This window comes from Pseudopodoces humilis, chromosome 3 (assembly GCF_049639895.1).
Source record: "Pseudopodoces humilis isolate 2021_Gansu_Grassland_sample_001 chromosome 3, ASM4963989v1, whole genome shotgun sequence".
Taxonomy (NCBI): domain Eukaryota; kingdom Metazoa; phylum Chordata; class Aves; order Passeriformes; family Paridae; genus Pseudopodoces; species Pseudopodoces humilis.
The window spans coordinates 36,765,688-36,782,546 of NC_142202.1; the positions used below are offsets into that span (position 1 = coordinate 36,765,688).

Sequence of the window (16,859 nt, forward strand, 5' to 3'; positions counted from 1 at the left end):
TCATAGGAGATGTGAAAGTGCTCTTCTGTCAGTGCCATTGCCTATTACAGAAGGAATGAACAAACACTGACAAAAAATAACTGCAAGAAGGTTCATACCCTATGAAACTGAGATTTCAGAATCAGTGACATCCTTGTCTGTTGTCATTTTTTCCCTCTTCAGAAAATTAGGGGAAAAAAAAAGATCTTGGCTTTCATGTACTGCTGAGAGAGAAGATTTTTAATGGTGATTCAGCATGCAGAGGTGGCTGTATTCACTTAAATTTAATTCCATGATGTCCTGTCCTTTGTCACTGTTTACAGTTTGTTGACTTCCTTAGTGCTTTTTGGCTGTTTCCTTTCAGGAAATGAAATGTCAAGTGGATATACTTCAGTAAGGTACTTGTAATTTAATTTTTATTCCCTGTTCTTTCTAGAAATGATAAACATTGACTCTTAAATTTAGACTTTTTTCACATTCAAGGGAGTTGCAAATGTTGGGAGGGGAAAACTGTTATCCAAAGAATTTATTTTCTGGAGAAGTAATGCTCTTCCAACTTGAGACTTGTAATACTATTGTCTAATATTTGTATTATTATTGTGAAAGAAGCCTAAATAATAACCCTAGGCAAAAGGCATAATTTCAGGTGAGTCCATAATTTCAGGTGGGAATGAGTCTCATTCCCAGTGTATAAAGACCAAATTCAGACGACCTTGTGAAAGAGTCCTGTTGATAAAGTGGACACTGGCATTGTGTCTGGTAATGTATCATTGTATCTAGTATCTGGTAAAGCTCCTGCATGGCTGTAAGTTTGTGTGTAAAGATGTTGACTTCATTGTCAGCCTGTGCATTGCAGCAGCTTCCCTCAGTGGAAGATTGCTTGTGGAGGGCTGCGAAGTTGCTGCTGCTTCATTAGAGCTGAGATGAGGATTGTGTGGAATAACTCTGTGCCTTAGATGTATGTCTGTGTCTAAGTGTGGCTTTTGGGCCTTCTTAAATGTATCACTGAAGTGAAAGCCTTTTGGGTCCAGATATGCTTAGGTACCTAAGAACATTTGTAAGATGATCGTTTGAATAGAAGCTTAAAAAGGCTTGTTCACCTGGAAGCTCTGCTTACAGCTGGAGTAGTATCCAGCCCTAAACCTGAAGCACTGATATGAGCTCAAACATGAGGCTCTTGAAGAGCTTGAAGTTCTGTTTCAGGACCAGTACTTCACTCAGGGAAAGACAGGTCATCTGGGTGATAATATTTTGCGTAATTGATATTTGAAGTTGCAGCTGAAGCACTTGACTGCCTGTCTGTCCTCAGAAGTACAGTCAGCTGAACACTCCTGCAGGATTAAGCTCCCTAAGGACTGCTGTAGCAGTCATAGTGGTGCCTGGAATCCAGCTGTAGTGAAGTCACGTAGTTCTTCAAAGAAAAGTGTCTGAGCCCTAAACAAAGCAGTTTTGAACTAAGGATTTGAAATAAGCAGTCTTAGGTCATCAGCATTTACTTTTGAATGGGTTAGGCACACTCCTGTTCAATGTGCTGCTTGCTCCATGCAAATAATTTCTCTCATCCCTTGGGAAAGAGACCTAGGACTGATAAGCGTTATAACTTGAGGCTAAAATTTAGCTCTTTATCATCATAACCATTTGTGGATCTAGTTTAAATATAATTTATTTAAGCCAAAGAAATGCAGTACAGATTTAGATAATTATTACCCAATAAGTTTATTGAAATGAGTTGAGGCCATTCCATCAGAAATCACACCACACTGCATTCTTTCATTTATTTGGTTTGGTACCTTTTTCTGGTTCACTCTCATCTATGTGAAGGGAAATGATAGTTACATTTCTCATTACCAGAGAGAATGGCTGTAGTTAAAGATAGGATGTTCATTGCCTGAGGATTGTATGTAAGGAATATTCATAGTGGTAAAGACAAGAAAGACAAAGGGTGATTCATAAAACCTGCTGGCAGAGATCTTAGATTTCAAATCTATGCACTTGTACATTATGGGTTTCCACAGGAAAAATGGAATGTAATTTCTGTGAATTCCTCTCTTGCTCTAAAAAGGCTGTGTCAATGAGAAAATTTATCAGCAAAGGGCTTGTGCCATGTAAACACAGTTAGATCTTTCTAAACAATCTCAGTACTTACACCTGCATGGGCTCCTTTGGTACTTTTAAGTGAAGCCATCCATAGAAAACACAAAAAAACTGTGTTGCAGACAGTAGAGAGCTTTTTGGAATTTGTCAAAATTAATAGAGGAAGCCTACTTGAATGAAACAAGTATTGCTGTGGTAAATGACTTCAAACAGTACACTGTTAACACTCACCTCTATTTTAAACTGAGATTAAGATAATTGAAGAGTGGGTTATTTGTCTCTCCTAGAATAGACTACTAAAAATTTTTGTGTGTTTTGGAGTGTGGTGGAGGTGGTGATGAGGAAGACACTGGAATTCTCTGTTCATTTCTTTGACAGGGAGCAAGGAAGAGATTGTATCCCTGTGATAATCAGGAAGGAAAAATACTTTTCCAGTTTTCTTTTCAGTGACCATCTTCCTCCCTGGAAGCTTCTTACCTGATGCTTCCAGGAAGCATCAAATGTTCTGGATGATTTCTTTTCCTGTTTGTCAAGCATGCTGAAGAAGCAGGCAGGGCTTAAAAAGAGGGTAGAGAAACACAAGGAGGTGACAGACGCAGGAAGTCTGAGCTCAGTTCTGACTGCAGGGAGAAGATTGTGGTAGGAGCTTCTGAGCGAGACAGAGGGAGAAAGTGGTGTGAAGATGTAGTGACATGGCTAATCAGAAATAGGTATCTGGAGAGGTATGTGTAATAGCAATAGTGGCAATAAGAATGGCAACAAAAATATCAGTGCATATCCCTCTTCAGTTACTGCTGTATTAGGTAGTTGGATGGTGTTTTGATTTTTTGGAAGCCTTTTATTTTGCATCAGGACAGTAGAACTGAGTACTTGAAAAGTGAGGAAATATCAAAGGTTAAGCTGTATTAACTAATGAAATACATGTAACATCATACAAATGCAGCAAAAGCATGAAGTACAGAAATAACAAAAAGCAGGAGTGCTGAACTAATTACATTTTAATAGTGTGTTCCTACAGCTGTCTAGACATGTTAAATCAAGTACAGGTTGTGCAAGCGATGATGCCTGCATCAACAGAGCAGAAAGGGATTTGGGAGATGTGTGCTCCTTTGGCCTAGTTTGCAGATTGGTTCTGGGTATGAAGTATCAGTGCATTGTTGGGAGACAGAAATAAATTCAAATCATAGCATTTTATCTGAAGCTGCGTTAAGTAATTTGGCTGCTCTCCCACCATTGATCAGACCTCAGCTGCAATTTAGTGTGATTTTGGACAGGGCTTGTGAAGAAAGATGAGGGCCAAGTGACTGATATCAAAAGCAAAACAAAAAAAGATGGAGATCTGTAAAATACAGGCTGTTAGACTGAATGTTTAGGTGATTTTGGTCTGGTCAAAATGAGACCAAGGGAGATTGATGGCAGTGGTCTTCAAGTATGTTAGAAAATGGTCCACAGACAAATAATATCTTGTTAAAGTTTGCTGTAGATAAAGCAGGGCGAGAGTTTGCTGGAGTTGCTACAGGGGAAATGTGGGTTAAGTATTAGGAATACCTCTATAATAAGAGAGGCTGAAGTGCTAGAATAAATTCTTCAGGGAGGCTGTGGAATCTGCATAATAGAAGGGGTTTGAAGATAGTCTGGACAAACCTTTCGTTTAATGTTGCTGGTTTATCCTGGAAGATGAAGATAGGGGAGATTAAGTGATCTCTCAGAATCTGTTTCAGCCCTTTCTGTGCTTTTTAAAGGCTGTATTTCTCTCAATGTGTAATCAGAAATTTAGGGAAGATCTGCCTCTGGCCTGTATGTTAATCTAGTGTCTTTTTTTTTTTTCTCCTTTTTCTTTAGCATATAATGCTAGCATTATAAATCTTCTAGATGATGCTATTTCTATGTTGTATGACAGCTAAGTTCAACTTGTTCTTGTCTTTGGGAACTAGGTTTTTGTTGTTTGGTTGCGTTTTTTTCTTTTGTTTTAAATGGATGACTAAGTGGTGACAAGACAGAACTTCCTTTGTATTGTCAAAAGTGTGAAAAGGTCATTTGACAATAGTTCTAAGGGCTGAACTATCTTTTATGGTTGATTTTTATATAGTGTCATCTTTTCTTTTAGCTGAACAAGCATACCTAGTGTAAGAACTAAACCAGGCAGACTGGTTAGACTTAGAAATAAGTGGGAGACCTCTTTTTTAGGAAATAAGTAATTTCCTTCTTTTTATTTCCTTTTTTTTTTTTTTTTCCTGTGCCAGCATTTAGCTAAGAAAAAAGAGGGTGTTGGTCATCTAAGAATTTAAAATGTTGAATCTATTAGCTGTTTAAAAGCTAATTTGGTTTGATTTTAGAAGATTTCATTTTAAATGCTCTCCTTATGCACCATGGTTATAATTTGAAAACATGAAATAGCCTAAGATAATGTTTTCATTGGGAAAATAATGTAATTTTAAAATATAAAGTTAAGGTCTGATGACACACTGTGTAGATAAATATATGAAAACATACTGGGATCAGTGCAGAAGTAGATTGTCATGAAAAGAGAGTACTGTATATCATTACTGGAGGTACTGATGGAATGTCTGTAGTTCTGCTAGTTCTGTTTCCTTAGATTTGCCTCAGGATATAGTCATAAGTGAAGGTGTTGAAAAAAACACCACAAAACTCACAAAAACTGAGAACAACAACCACCCCCTGAAACTGCCTTATTAAAATGGTTTTAGAAATTTGTGTACAAGGAATATGGGAGATGTGTGCGTAAGCTACGCTGTGTATTCAGCTGATAGAAGCCACTGCTTGTGTTTTTTTTTTAATTGTGAATGCTTTTGATTAGATCACTGTGAAGCACAAAACAATCACACAAATAACATCAATGTTTTTGACACATTAAAATGTTTTATTCTCTTTGCGCCCTTGACCTATGTCGTTATCTATTTAACTCAATACCAGTCCTGCTTTCACTAGTGTTGCTAGCCCATTGTCTTCCTGCAAAACAGGGACATACCACAAATCATCTGAGCTCCACTGCAGCTATTGAATATTGGCAGAATGTTGGAGCTGTGAGAGCAGCCATAAACCCAAGGAAATAAAGTGTTTATAGAAATTATTCTAGAAAGAAACAAAGTCTGAGTTGCATTACACAGTGACTCAGGAGGTTGGGGAGGAATCCTTCCCCTTATTACAATTCTTTCCAGATGTGGCTGTGTAAGCTATTGTGACCACCTGGACATAAAACCTGCCACCTGCCCTGTCTTAACTACTTCAACTTTCTTGCTAATGTGGGGGGAAAAAAAGTTGTCATAATGAATAGTGGGGGAAGAAAGGATTCTATTAAGAAATCCTTTTGCTTATATTTTCCATTTCTCCTGCAGTTGTTGCTAAATCATGAATTTATCACAGCAGGAGTTTACTGTGTTCATGATATTATATCATAGTGACTTACGGAGATGGAAAATAATCACATCCACACGGTGCCAGCTTCCAACTAAATCCTGTCACTTTACCCAGACATCTTTCTTTTTTAAATCTGGCTCAAGAGTTTTACAGATTTTGGAAATTACAGGCACATTCTTCCACTCATATCTTTTGACAAATGTATCACAGAGTTCTTAAATATGAGTGAGCCTGGATTAGGAGGCAGAATGATGGCGCTGTTGGCTGAATATCTTTGTGAAATTGCTGTCTAGCTGAGGTATGAAGCTTTATCCACTATTAGTCATCTTGATTGTCTTGTCTTTATTAAAACAACAATCTGAGTCTGTCTCTAGTTTGGCCATTTTTTTCAGTAACTTTGCTGTTTATTTGGTGTTTGCATCATCTACTTCTGTTTTTTTTCGTTAGGCTCATTTGTTTATCTGGTCTCATATTTGTATTTCTTCAGTCTGCTGTTATACTTAGGAGTGTAGTGAGGTGTTTCATTTCCACAAGTTTTAAAATTGGTCTAGAAGAGTTTGATATACTTCTGTCTATATATATTTTAAAAAATTATTCCAGGTGTGTTGTTGTAGCACTATCAATTTTTTTCCAGAAGTGGATTTGAGATAATCTAAGTTGCAGACTTTTTCGTGCCATTATGTCACAGTGGCATCATCAGTAGGGGTTCTGGAGTTTGAAGAAAATACTCTGTATGCTTCCTTAAAAATATACTGTCCTTTAATATGAGCTAGTCCAAAGTCAAAAAAGATCAAGGCTATAGCAGTACTGGTCTTTTCCTTGCATGAAATTGTGGGGTTTAGCATGAATAATGCAAAATCAGTTAACAGATACTGAAGAATAGTTTCCATTTAGAATTGAATTTTCCTCTTTGGAGATGAGGAGATTCAAGGAGATCCAAGAGTCTAAACTTGAAGTTCCTGCTAAAAGCTTCCTTTCAGGAGAAGGGCTTGGTGGTCTTTTTTTCAAATTGAATCTGTGTGTACTAAGTTTACTGTTGAGGTCTCTAAGCCTCAGAATCTGTGAGAGATAGTACTGCTGACTTCTCTGCAGCTGCAGAAAAGAATGATAATGACATCTCTGCCTTGAATCACCTCCTCAAACACTGCTAAGTTTTTAGCTCAGAGGCCGTAATTAGCTTTGTATCCATCCTAAGTGTCTTCAAAAGAATTGAAGTTAAAAGCTGTGGCCTGCTAGGGAGGGAGAACAAATTAAGTGGTTTTGTTGTTTTCATAAATCTAAGAAAGATGGAGAAAATCTTCCCATGTACAAAGAATATGATGGTGTCTTATTTCTGTCACTTTGCAACTACCAGAACAGGAATATCTGAGAATTTCCTTTATAGCAAAATAACTAGCACACAGCTAGATAAACACATCATGTGATGGTTGACCAAGCAGCTGACAGGTCAAGCACAAAGGGTTGTAGTAAATGGGGTTACGTCAGGTTGGTGACTGGTGGCTAGTGGATGTCTGTAGGGCTGCATTTTAGGGTCAGTGCTCTTGAACACAGTTTTGGGTGCCACAGTATAATAAGCATATAAAGTGTCCTAAGACAGTGCCCAAAGAAGGGCCATGAAAACAGGGAGGGCCTTGAGGAGAAGCCATAAGGGGAGCAACTGAGGGCACTTGGTCTGTTCAGCCTGGAGGAGACTGAGGACAGACCTCACTGCAGTGACAGCTTCCTCCTGAGGGAAAGAGGAGGAACAGGCACTGATCTCTGTGGTGATCAGTGACAGGACATGAGGGAATGGCCTGAAGTTGTGCCAGGGAAAGTTTTGGTTGGGTATTACGAAAAGGTTCTTCTCCTAAAGAGTAGTTGGGCACTGGAACAGGCTCCCCAGGGCAGTGTGTTCACAGCATCAAACCTGACACAGTTCAAAAAGCACTTGGACAACACTCTCTAGGGGACATGGTGTGACTTACAGGTTGGTCCTGTGCAGGACCAGGAGTTGAACTCCATCTTTGTGTAGGTACCTTCTAACTCATTGATATTCTATGAAAAAACTTTGCTGAATAATGATTTGAGTATTTGTAGGGGCTAGGACTTCCATCATGTTGTTTTTCAGACTTCTTCCTGAAAATCTCCGTTGAAATATTGTATCAGGGATACTCTTTAGCTCTCTAGATACTGATCTCTGTTTTTGAAAGTACTGTTTGACTACTATTACTCCCAAACTTAGATACTAATATTCTCTCATCCAAAAGCATTGGAAAGCAAATTTTACGATTTCTGTTGAGTCTCATACTGAGGCATCTCTTTTACGAAAATAATAATTGTGCTACAGGATTTTCTGGTAAAATCTAAACTATGTGATAAAAATTATTTAAAATTTTTTGTTGTTGTAAATGCTATACCCAAGATTTACTACAGCTCAGCACTCAACAACATAGTAGAAAATACTGTGAAGGAGAATTAAACGATGGTTTAGTTTCATCTTTACTGTTTCAAAAACAACTGTAGGCCTGAAGCTGGGTGTGCAGACAATGTACTGCACTTTAAGTTGGGTCACATTCAGAAGAGCCGCTTGGGTTCACGAACAGCACATGTTATTGAATGCTGCACATATGGATGTTTCTTCTGGATTGCTGGTGACAAATGCATTAACAGCAGAGCTGTTAGACACAGAGGTGTATACAGCACTAAGAATGCCATTGTATTCATGAGCTTCATGTCCCAGGTCAACACTCAGCAGAGCTGAGGGGACAAGACTTACTGAAAGGTGTCCCACCTTGGGGTGAGGACAACAAGCCTGTCCGTCTGTCCCTGCACAATTTCATGTCAAATTCTCATCTCCTGGGTACATAGAAAATGGCAATGCTTCCTGTAACTCATTGACCACGATTATGCCAGGTTGTTGTGGTGGGACTGTGGTCAGACTGTGGTCAAACTTTCTGTTCTTTGTGGACACACATTGTATAGGACATGTCTCGGTAGGAGGCTTGTACAGAACATCTCTGGGCGTCAGGCAGAAGAATCAGACCACATGGCCTCCACTTTTCTCCCATGTTCCTTCCTGGTGTCATAGCAACACAAACCATGTGACTTCCATTCAGGTTCAGTGTTTGCACTGTGGGCTCCATCACATATTGAGCTCTGCATTTTCTGCCCTTCTAACAATGACAAAGCCAAATTGTTTTTATTTTTTCTTAGCTAAGCCAGAAAGCTTGTCTGGGTCCCCCAATACTGGTTTCTACAGTGTAGGCAGGACCGACTTTTGTGACTCAACTAACCCTGTTTTTTTAATTAGATCACATCCTAAAGGAAAAATACAAAGATGGCAGTGTTGCTCGTGAAGCTTTTTAAAGTGTAACTTAAAAGTTCTACCCTCAGCAGTTCATAGGTCACTTACATCTCTTTATTGGTTAAGGTATATTTATTTTTGTAAGAAATAGGGAGCGTCCTAGAATCCAGGATGTCTTCTAAACCCCCTAAAATCACAATATTAGCCTTTGATTGAAATATTTTATTATTGTATCTGTCAGGGCTCTTCCTTTTCTAAGCCTTGTTTAGGGAGAATAAGGTGGAAGCATCTGTACTACAGCTGCTGTTCAAATAGTGCCTTTACTGTAGACAAAACAATAGGCACAATTGCTCAAATTTATTTGTTTATGAAGAGCCAGTAATAAGAAAGCTTTATATTCTTTGGAAATAGGAAGATTTTTGAGATTTTCTTGATATTTTCAAAAAAGTGTTTGTCTGGAGGGTATTTCATGACCTAGGTTAGGCAACTATCCAGCAACTTTATTTCTATGACATGAGGAAGAAGGAGATTCTTCTCTGTGTGTCGTTTCTTGGTATTGTTAGGTTTGATACGAAAGTAGTTATTAATAGTTTCCACAAAGATGCTATTATATATTTTTGAAAACTTACTGAATTTATTAGTAGTATGTAGAGGACAAAATGTTTTATTTTTAAATAATTGCAGATGGAATCTTTTCTTTTCCCTGTCTTTCCTAATAAGTAGTTTTAATCCAGTTTTTGCCTTCAGCTGTTAGATATAGAATCAAATACATCTGGTTTTAAATAGAATTCTGTAACAAGAATTTCTTATAACTAGCTAAATTACAAATTAGTGATTGTGCAGTCTTTAGTACAGTCAAGTTTTTTAAAATGACTGCAGGGAAGTACATACAAAAAGAGAATCTAGCCATTTTTTTTTTCATCTTTGATCTCAGAATTTTAAAGCACTGATACTTTCTCAGTCTTTTCTCTGAGGTATTTATTACTAAAACAAAGGCTGACAGTAGAGCTCAGTCTAATTCTAGTATGTAAATTCTTGTGGAAAAATAGTGCCAAAAAACTGTGAAGAAAAAATGGGTCCAGGCTGCTGCGTCACAAGGTTTGACCACTTCAGGCTGGGGTGCCAGGAGATTTGAGACAGATGTTTTCAGACGTGCCGCATGCCTAAAACGTTTCCAGGGGTCGAGCTACAAATAGTGACTTAATAAGTGCAGAAACAGGAAAAGTATGTAGGCACACACAAGAGTTTATTCACCTCTAGGTGCACAGCCAGCCTCTTTACATTACATCTGCCTGTCAGGGTTGGCTATTTAAGCTGTCATGCCCTTGGTATTGCTCTTTGTCTGCCTGTGAATAAAGTGCAGCATTGTGATTACTAATCCCACTCCAGTGACTTTACTTTAAATGTGGTTTTGGAGCAGATCCCGGAGTTCTGTTTGCTAAGCTTCCTACTCCTGTTTCAGAGACACCACTGGAGATCTATGAGAGAGAGCACTGCAGACTGCCCTCCTCCTGTAGACCTGTCGCCTTCCCCCCCCCGCGCCTTTTTTTTTTCTCCCAAAAACTTTTTGAAGGAAATCAATGGATACCAAAGTGATCTGTTTATTTTTCTTTTTTTCTTTGCCTCCGCTGACAGTGGGAAATCACACTGGTCGCATCAAGGTGGTCTTTACACCCAGCATCTGTAAAGTGACTTGTACCAAAGGCAACTGTCAGAACAACTGTGAGAAGGGAAATACAACCACCCTCATCAGTGAAAACGGCCATGCTGCTGACACTCTGACAGCCACTAACTTCCGAGTAGGTAAGTACCCTGAAACTGTGTTTGTCCTTAGCTGTCCTCTCTTGACTAGCAGAGGGAGGAGATGTTTTGTTATTAATACCAGTTGTGCATCTGTTACTCTTTGTTTGGACGGCTGTGCTGAGCAGGAACCATTGTATGTTAGACAAGCTTTCTGGAGTCCTTCAGAAATGTTCCCAAAAGTTCCTTTTGTGTCGGAGAAAATAAGCTCCCATATTTTTCATCTGAATTTTCAGCTGCAGGGATGCGACATGCTAAGCTGAAGCCTTCGGTAAAATTCCTCCCTCAGAGTTTGTGTTAGTAAATAGGGAAAATGACAGATTACACCAAAAGTTGTGTTTCCTCTTTTTTACTTGTTTAGTATGTACCAAATGCACAAAAAACCTACTGAACGGCTAATAGTGATTCTGTATTCAGGAATCTGTTCAGCAGTTCCTTAAAACTACAATCCTTTTTAAATATGCAGCAGCTTAAAACTTTTCTTACTGCTGAAAGTACGTCAGATTTCATATTTGGCATTTTTAGAAACTGAAATAATGTTGAGCCTAATTAAAGTTATTGAAGCCAGTAATTTCTTTGTTAATGTTTATTCTTTCTGCTTGCTCAGTAAGAGTATCAACAGTATGCCAGACTAAACCCTACAACTCTTTGACTCTACTGAAATAAATCCTGAAAGCTATCTGGGATGATTAGCATATTTTAACTATATACTATAAAGGCATTTGTGTGCACATATTTGCCTTCTAAGATAAAATATACAGATATATGGGTGCATACCAGAACACTTTAAATTTTTTTGTTTCACTTTATGATACCTTGAACTGCTCTGGGGGAGTAATTTTGTAGTTACCCTGAAAATATCACAGCATTGTTTTCTGGGGGGTGAAAAAAAAATAAAAATTTTGGAAATTCCTAGTTAAAGAATGCCAAATATGAACACTGTAATTTTAGTCTCTGTCTAGAATAAACATAGAGTTCAGGCAGTGCTGAGGCTGGCCAATATTGCCGATTTTCAAGTGCAGTGCATTTCGTGCTCTGAGGGTGGGAGGGAAAACCGTTTGAAATTATTGTTCTTTTCTTCTGGACAGTTAATACAAAAAGCAGTTCCTTCTTTTAACACTCTACTAGACTGTCTGACTGTGGGGGAAAGCCCTTGAAGTTACAAACTCATTCCTTCCTAGTATGCATGTTTGTAAAAATGTATATGTTTTGGACTGCTAGTAAAACCAGTGTTTTAAAACAAGAACAGTACAAATTTTGGGGTTTGCTTGTGGTTGTTTGGAGGCACAAAAAAAAAAAAATATTGTGTAAAGGAATGGTAAATATTATACTTTTAATTCATGTTTTACTGCCAATGCAGATTTTTAGCAATGTTTTGGCAAGAACCCCAGCTAAGTAAGTTTCTTGTTTAATTTTCTGACTGGCATGAAAGGATAGGGTTATTCTTCCCTCCTTTCATTTGACCCAGTTTTTCTATTGAAATTATGAAATGCTGAGAACAGGCATAGATGTAATTTGTCTGCTATGTAAATCTGTGCTGTAACATGACCTTCTCTCAAATACTTGAGAACTTGGAGAGCGGAAATTGACCTGTGAAGACGTGTTCCACACCTTCCTTCCTGGCCTCAGGCCATGCAGCTCTGATGCACTGGGTACAATGGGCTGCTAGAAACATTCAACAAAAGTCATATATATATATATATATATATATATATATATATATATATATATGACTATATATATATATAATAGCATTCGATGGAAAGATAAGGGAGTCTTGTGTTGAAAAAGGTATAAAAGCAAGTTGCTACAGATGGATAAGGATTTTTAACCTGCCTGTTAGCTATCTTCCATACTACATTTAAAAGACAAAAAGTGTTTTGTACAGCTCTAGGTCTTGTTATATTCACAGAAGAATAAGAAGGTCTGAACTAGCGCTTAAAGGCTCTCCAATTAAAAATACGAATGCTGCATGAGCTTCTTAATAAATAGAGAAGAGGAATCCTATAGCTGCAGATTAAATTCTTTCACCAATCACAGTTTTCAGGAGCTTTTGAATCAGAGTTTAGAATTATACTACTGAAATAATTTTTCATATCTGTTCTTGAACTAGAGCCTCTCACTAGCTTAGGCTTGTCCTGATGTCTCCTGACACACAGAGCTGGTATAATTTGTGTCTTCCAAGATCATTAACCTGTTATATTTTTAACAGCTGAGTCATGTTTAACTTGTGCTTTTTGCTTTGAAGTCACTGTTCTAAACTTCTTTACTTACTGTTAATCCAAAATGTGTGGAAATTCTTATTTAGATGACTTGGTATTTAGAAATGAAACCATGAAACAGAATGTCATATCAGGAAATACATATTTAAAGTGGTGAACTGCACTTTTTCAGTATGTTTTTAAACAATATCTGTTCTTCCTAAAATCAGAGAAAATAGTCACATGCCCTATTTGGGAAAGTTTTAAATGCAATTCTTAGCAGGAAGAGCATTCTAGTACACAAGACAGAATTTGGGTTCTCAGATGACATTGGTTACACATCAGTTTGCTTTGTTCTTAATAAATTATTTCTAATAATGTAAAATTGTAAATTTGTTTCTTTTCAACTTTGTGCTGAACTTTGTAAACACTGCATTTTCAGAGATAATAAGTTGCAGTATCTGTACTACAGCTACTCAAGCTTTGCCATGGATTATTTCACATTCTTAATGTGCTCACCTTGTCAATTCGGCTGAAGCTTGGTAGAGTGAGCCCAGGCAAGGAACAAATCATATTTCCTGAAAATTTTATACAATATGGATAAGCCATTAAAAGCAAAAACCCACAATAAGGGACAGACTGGGGGGAATGCTGCTTTTCAGGTAGCTGTGGTGAGGAATAGCTCCTAGCACTGCAATTTAAGGTGATGAAAGCTTGGTATTTAAAAGGAAGGACCTCTTTGATTGCCAGGCTGCTTCAGTGAAACTTTGGTGTTTTTTGCAGTTTTATTTTGTGAATGGGATATATTGCAGTTAAACTAACCAACCTCCAATATTTCATTGGCTTGGAGAATGAAAGCATTTAATCTGAGTGGAAGCTCCTGCTGAATGGATGAATCTTACTATTCTGTTGGATTGGTGCATGTGCAGTTTGTATGGTATTTCAGTCCTGATATATCTACTGAGACTTGTAAAACAGGCTTGATATGTGTGCATAGGAAAGGATAGGAATAGAGTAGCACATGAGGTTTCTGTCTCTTTCACTGTTGGAAGTTTCTCAGTAAGGTGTCCTGTTTCTACTCAAAATTATTCCAGATTCCAATTTTGAAATGAGTTCTCTTTCTGTAAGGAGTGGGAGGACAATGAGTAATTTGTAACTATAAAATGAAGCAATAAGGAGTTAGTAAATGCCCAAATTAATATAATATCTTCATGCTTTTTCCTCCTCCGGTGCTGTGTATATATATTTAATTGTAGTTTTACATTCAGTTATTTCCCAAGGGATCTGTGCTTCATTCATTGAACAGGAATGACAGAACTTACTATGGGAAGCAGTCATTTAATACTTAGGTTCATAGTCACTGTTCATTTGCAGCCCTGCCTCTCTTTTAAAGCAGTTCATTCAAACTGTTACAAATGAGAAGTTCAAAGTTGCATACTTGTAAGTGAAAGTGCATATCTTTATGTAAAAAATTTTGTGTCTGAGCATTTGGCAGTATCTGTTTTGAATAAGGAAACAGAATCATAAAATTAGAGAAGGGTTTGGGTTGGAAGGGACCTTTAAAATCTTAGAGTTCCACCCCCCTGCCATGGGCAGGGACACCTTCCATAAGAGAGGGTTGCCCAAAGTCCCATCCAACCTGGCCTTGAACATTTCCAGGGATGGGGCATCCCAGCTTCTCTGGGCATCCTGTGCCAATGCCTCACCACCCTCACAGTAAAGAATTTCTTGCCCTATCTAATCTAAATCTACCCTCTTTCAATTTAATGCCACTCCCCCTTGTCCTGTACATGCCCATGTAAAAAGTCCCTCTTTGGCTGTCTTGTAGGCTCCCTTTAGATGCTGGAAGACTCCTATGGGGTCACCTTGAAGCCTTCTCCAGGTGAACTAAGTGGTGTCTTCAAGTAATAAATGTATCTGGTCCTTCATATTTAATCACAAATTCTGAAACTTCCAGCATGGATCACAGTGACCTGGATATTCTGTACTTGATTGCACTATTGCTCAAATTGTTGCCTCTTGAATTTTGGCACTTTTATTGGAATTTTGGCACTTTTCCTATTGGAATTTCCTACCAAAAATTTTTCCAGCTTTACTGTGTTGACTCTGTGCAAATGTTTTTAGATAATTGAGGTTGTCCAGAAGTTTCCAATTACATATATGCTGAAACTTCCAAGAAGCAGCAGAAGCATTTTGCTCAAATTTTATTTGGTCTTCTGGTGAAAACAGTGAAAAAAATTTTACCAATGTATTTCATAACAATAGGTTATTCAAAGGAAATTTAGTAAGAAGATCCACTATGTCATTATTATTCTAACAGATTTTCCTATCTAGGAAAGAGTTTAGGAAGCATAATTATTTAGAATTGTGAAAAATTAAAGCAGTTCCTTTAAAAAACGTTGACTGACTTTTACTCAGACTTAAGATCATGAATTACTGTTAGTGTTGTAGGCATTAGCATTGCTTTTTATTCGAGCACTTCAGGCATTATCAAAGAGTAGTGTTGGTTAAAAATGACAATTGCCTGCAAGCAAGGCAGCCTGTTGGCAAACCAGCCAGCTGCCTTTATCTGTAGCTTACATGTGACAGAAAGTCCAAGAGAAATGATTGGTGTGTTCTTGCTACCATTTGGCATTAAAGTTGTCACTTCTTTGATCCATATGATACATACTACACATGTCCTACTACACTGAAACTGTTAGACTAATATTTGAGGAGGTTTTTCTAGTATCCTTTTGGTGAAAAGGTGTATTTTAAATAGTATTGGAAAGTTAATTTGATGACATGTAAAGGCTTATAAAAGACCAGCATCTTGTGGAAGTGTCTGTGTAGATTTGTGAGAATTTACAGTCACAGTCTCTTCTGGTAGCTTGTGAGATACATACTGTTCAGTTTTTTACCCATTACATTTTACTGTTTTGTTTTACTGGGTTTAGTAAGAGTTGTTAGAAAGATAACATGTTAGAAGAGAGACTTTATTCTGTTTTGAAGTGCTGTTTGCTATTTAGTGAATAGTGCCAGCCTGTGTAGATACCCATGGTGGATGACCTATGAAACTTTGCCCCAGCAAAACTGTGGCTTCATCTGAGAGGTAGCAGATAAACATGTGGAGGGTTTAAAATAATTGGTAACACATGTCATGCAGAGACTTTTAAAATTTATTTTAGTAACGTAACTAAGAAGTGATTTTATTTTAATTTTTTTAAAATGCTTTTATTTTCAACTCTTATGTGTTCCATCAGACAACCTAATTGAAGAAAAGCTTATTTCCAGAATAGCTACTTAGCTCAAGAACAGCATGTTCATAGTTTGTTTTTAGTAAATATTTTCTCTGGGTAAGCGTGAAGTATTACTTTGAAATATCCTTGAGTTTTGTACTTGAACTTGCAAATATGAAGAAGCAGTGATGCAAGAACTTTATTATTCCTTTAGTGTTATCACTTTTGTCCTTTTACTGTCTCTGGTAGCTACCTTGTAGCCTTATTTGGAAAAAGCTTTGTTTCTACTGTTCTTGCAGTAATTATACTTTGTGCCTTGTCAGGCTTTGTTGGTTTATGCTTTTTTTGCTGCTGGATGAAATATTATTTCCTTTAATAGACACATGAAAGTTTCAGAATTCTTGGACAGCTTGGCTAAAAGAATCACTTTTTAAACTTTCTTCAGTAGTAGTCAAAGAAGTTGGTCAGTCTTGTCAGTGTATGTGTCTCAGAAAAAAAAATTAAGGACATTAGGATTTAACCACTTTATCTGGTAACTTGAAATTTAATCTCTACAAATGATGACTATGCTAGACATATTCATGCAGCAAGATTGTAATCACTGGAGCAGAATGAAGGCCAAGTATTTTTCCTCAGACAGTGAACAGAGTAGCTAAAAAAATGGCATCAGGACTATTGTTATGAATTATTCTTTGCCTTATGGAAGATACTAGGTAAAAGGTATTTCCTACCATGAAGAGCCAATGCAAAGTTATTTGGGAGGAACCAATTATGACCATCATTTCAAAAGACATTTCTTTGTTCCAGTCTCCCTTTTTTTGTGTAAATAAATCTGAGTTGACAGCAGAATGAATTCTTTTACTTACAGTCCAGGTAGTATGGTATAGGCTTTTCTAATCTGAAATA

The 16,859-nt window shown here is 37.5% G+C and overlaps 1 protein-coding gene across 10 annotated transcripts in view; it reads left to right on the forward strand.

Moving 5' to 3' along the window:
• The window catches only part of LTBP1 (latent transforming growth factor beta binding protein 1), a 184,242-nt gene that overhangs the window by 52,931 nt on the left and 114,452 nt on the right, over window positions 1-16,859 (forward strand). For 7 of the 10 annotated variants that reach the window (XM_088052416.1, XM_088052414.1, XM_005526906.3 and 4 more), the window contains exon 5: window positions 10,370-10,537. In XM_088052416.1, the coding sequence (XP_087908542.1) occupies window positions 10,370-10,537 (168 nt within the window). Of the gene's footprint in view, window positions 1-10,210; window positions 10,538-16,859 lie in introns of those variants that run through there. The other 3 variants (XM_088052417.1, XM_014255982.2, XM_088052418.1) reach the window with 1 other exon arrangement.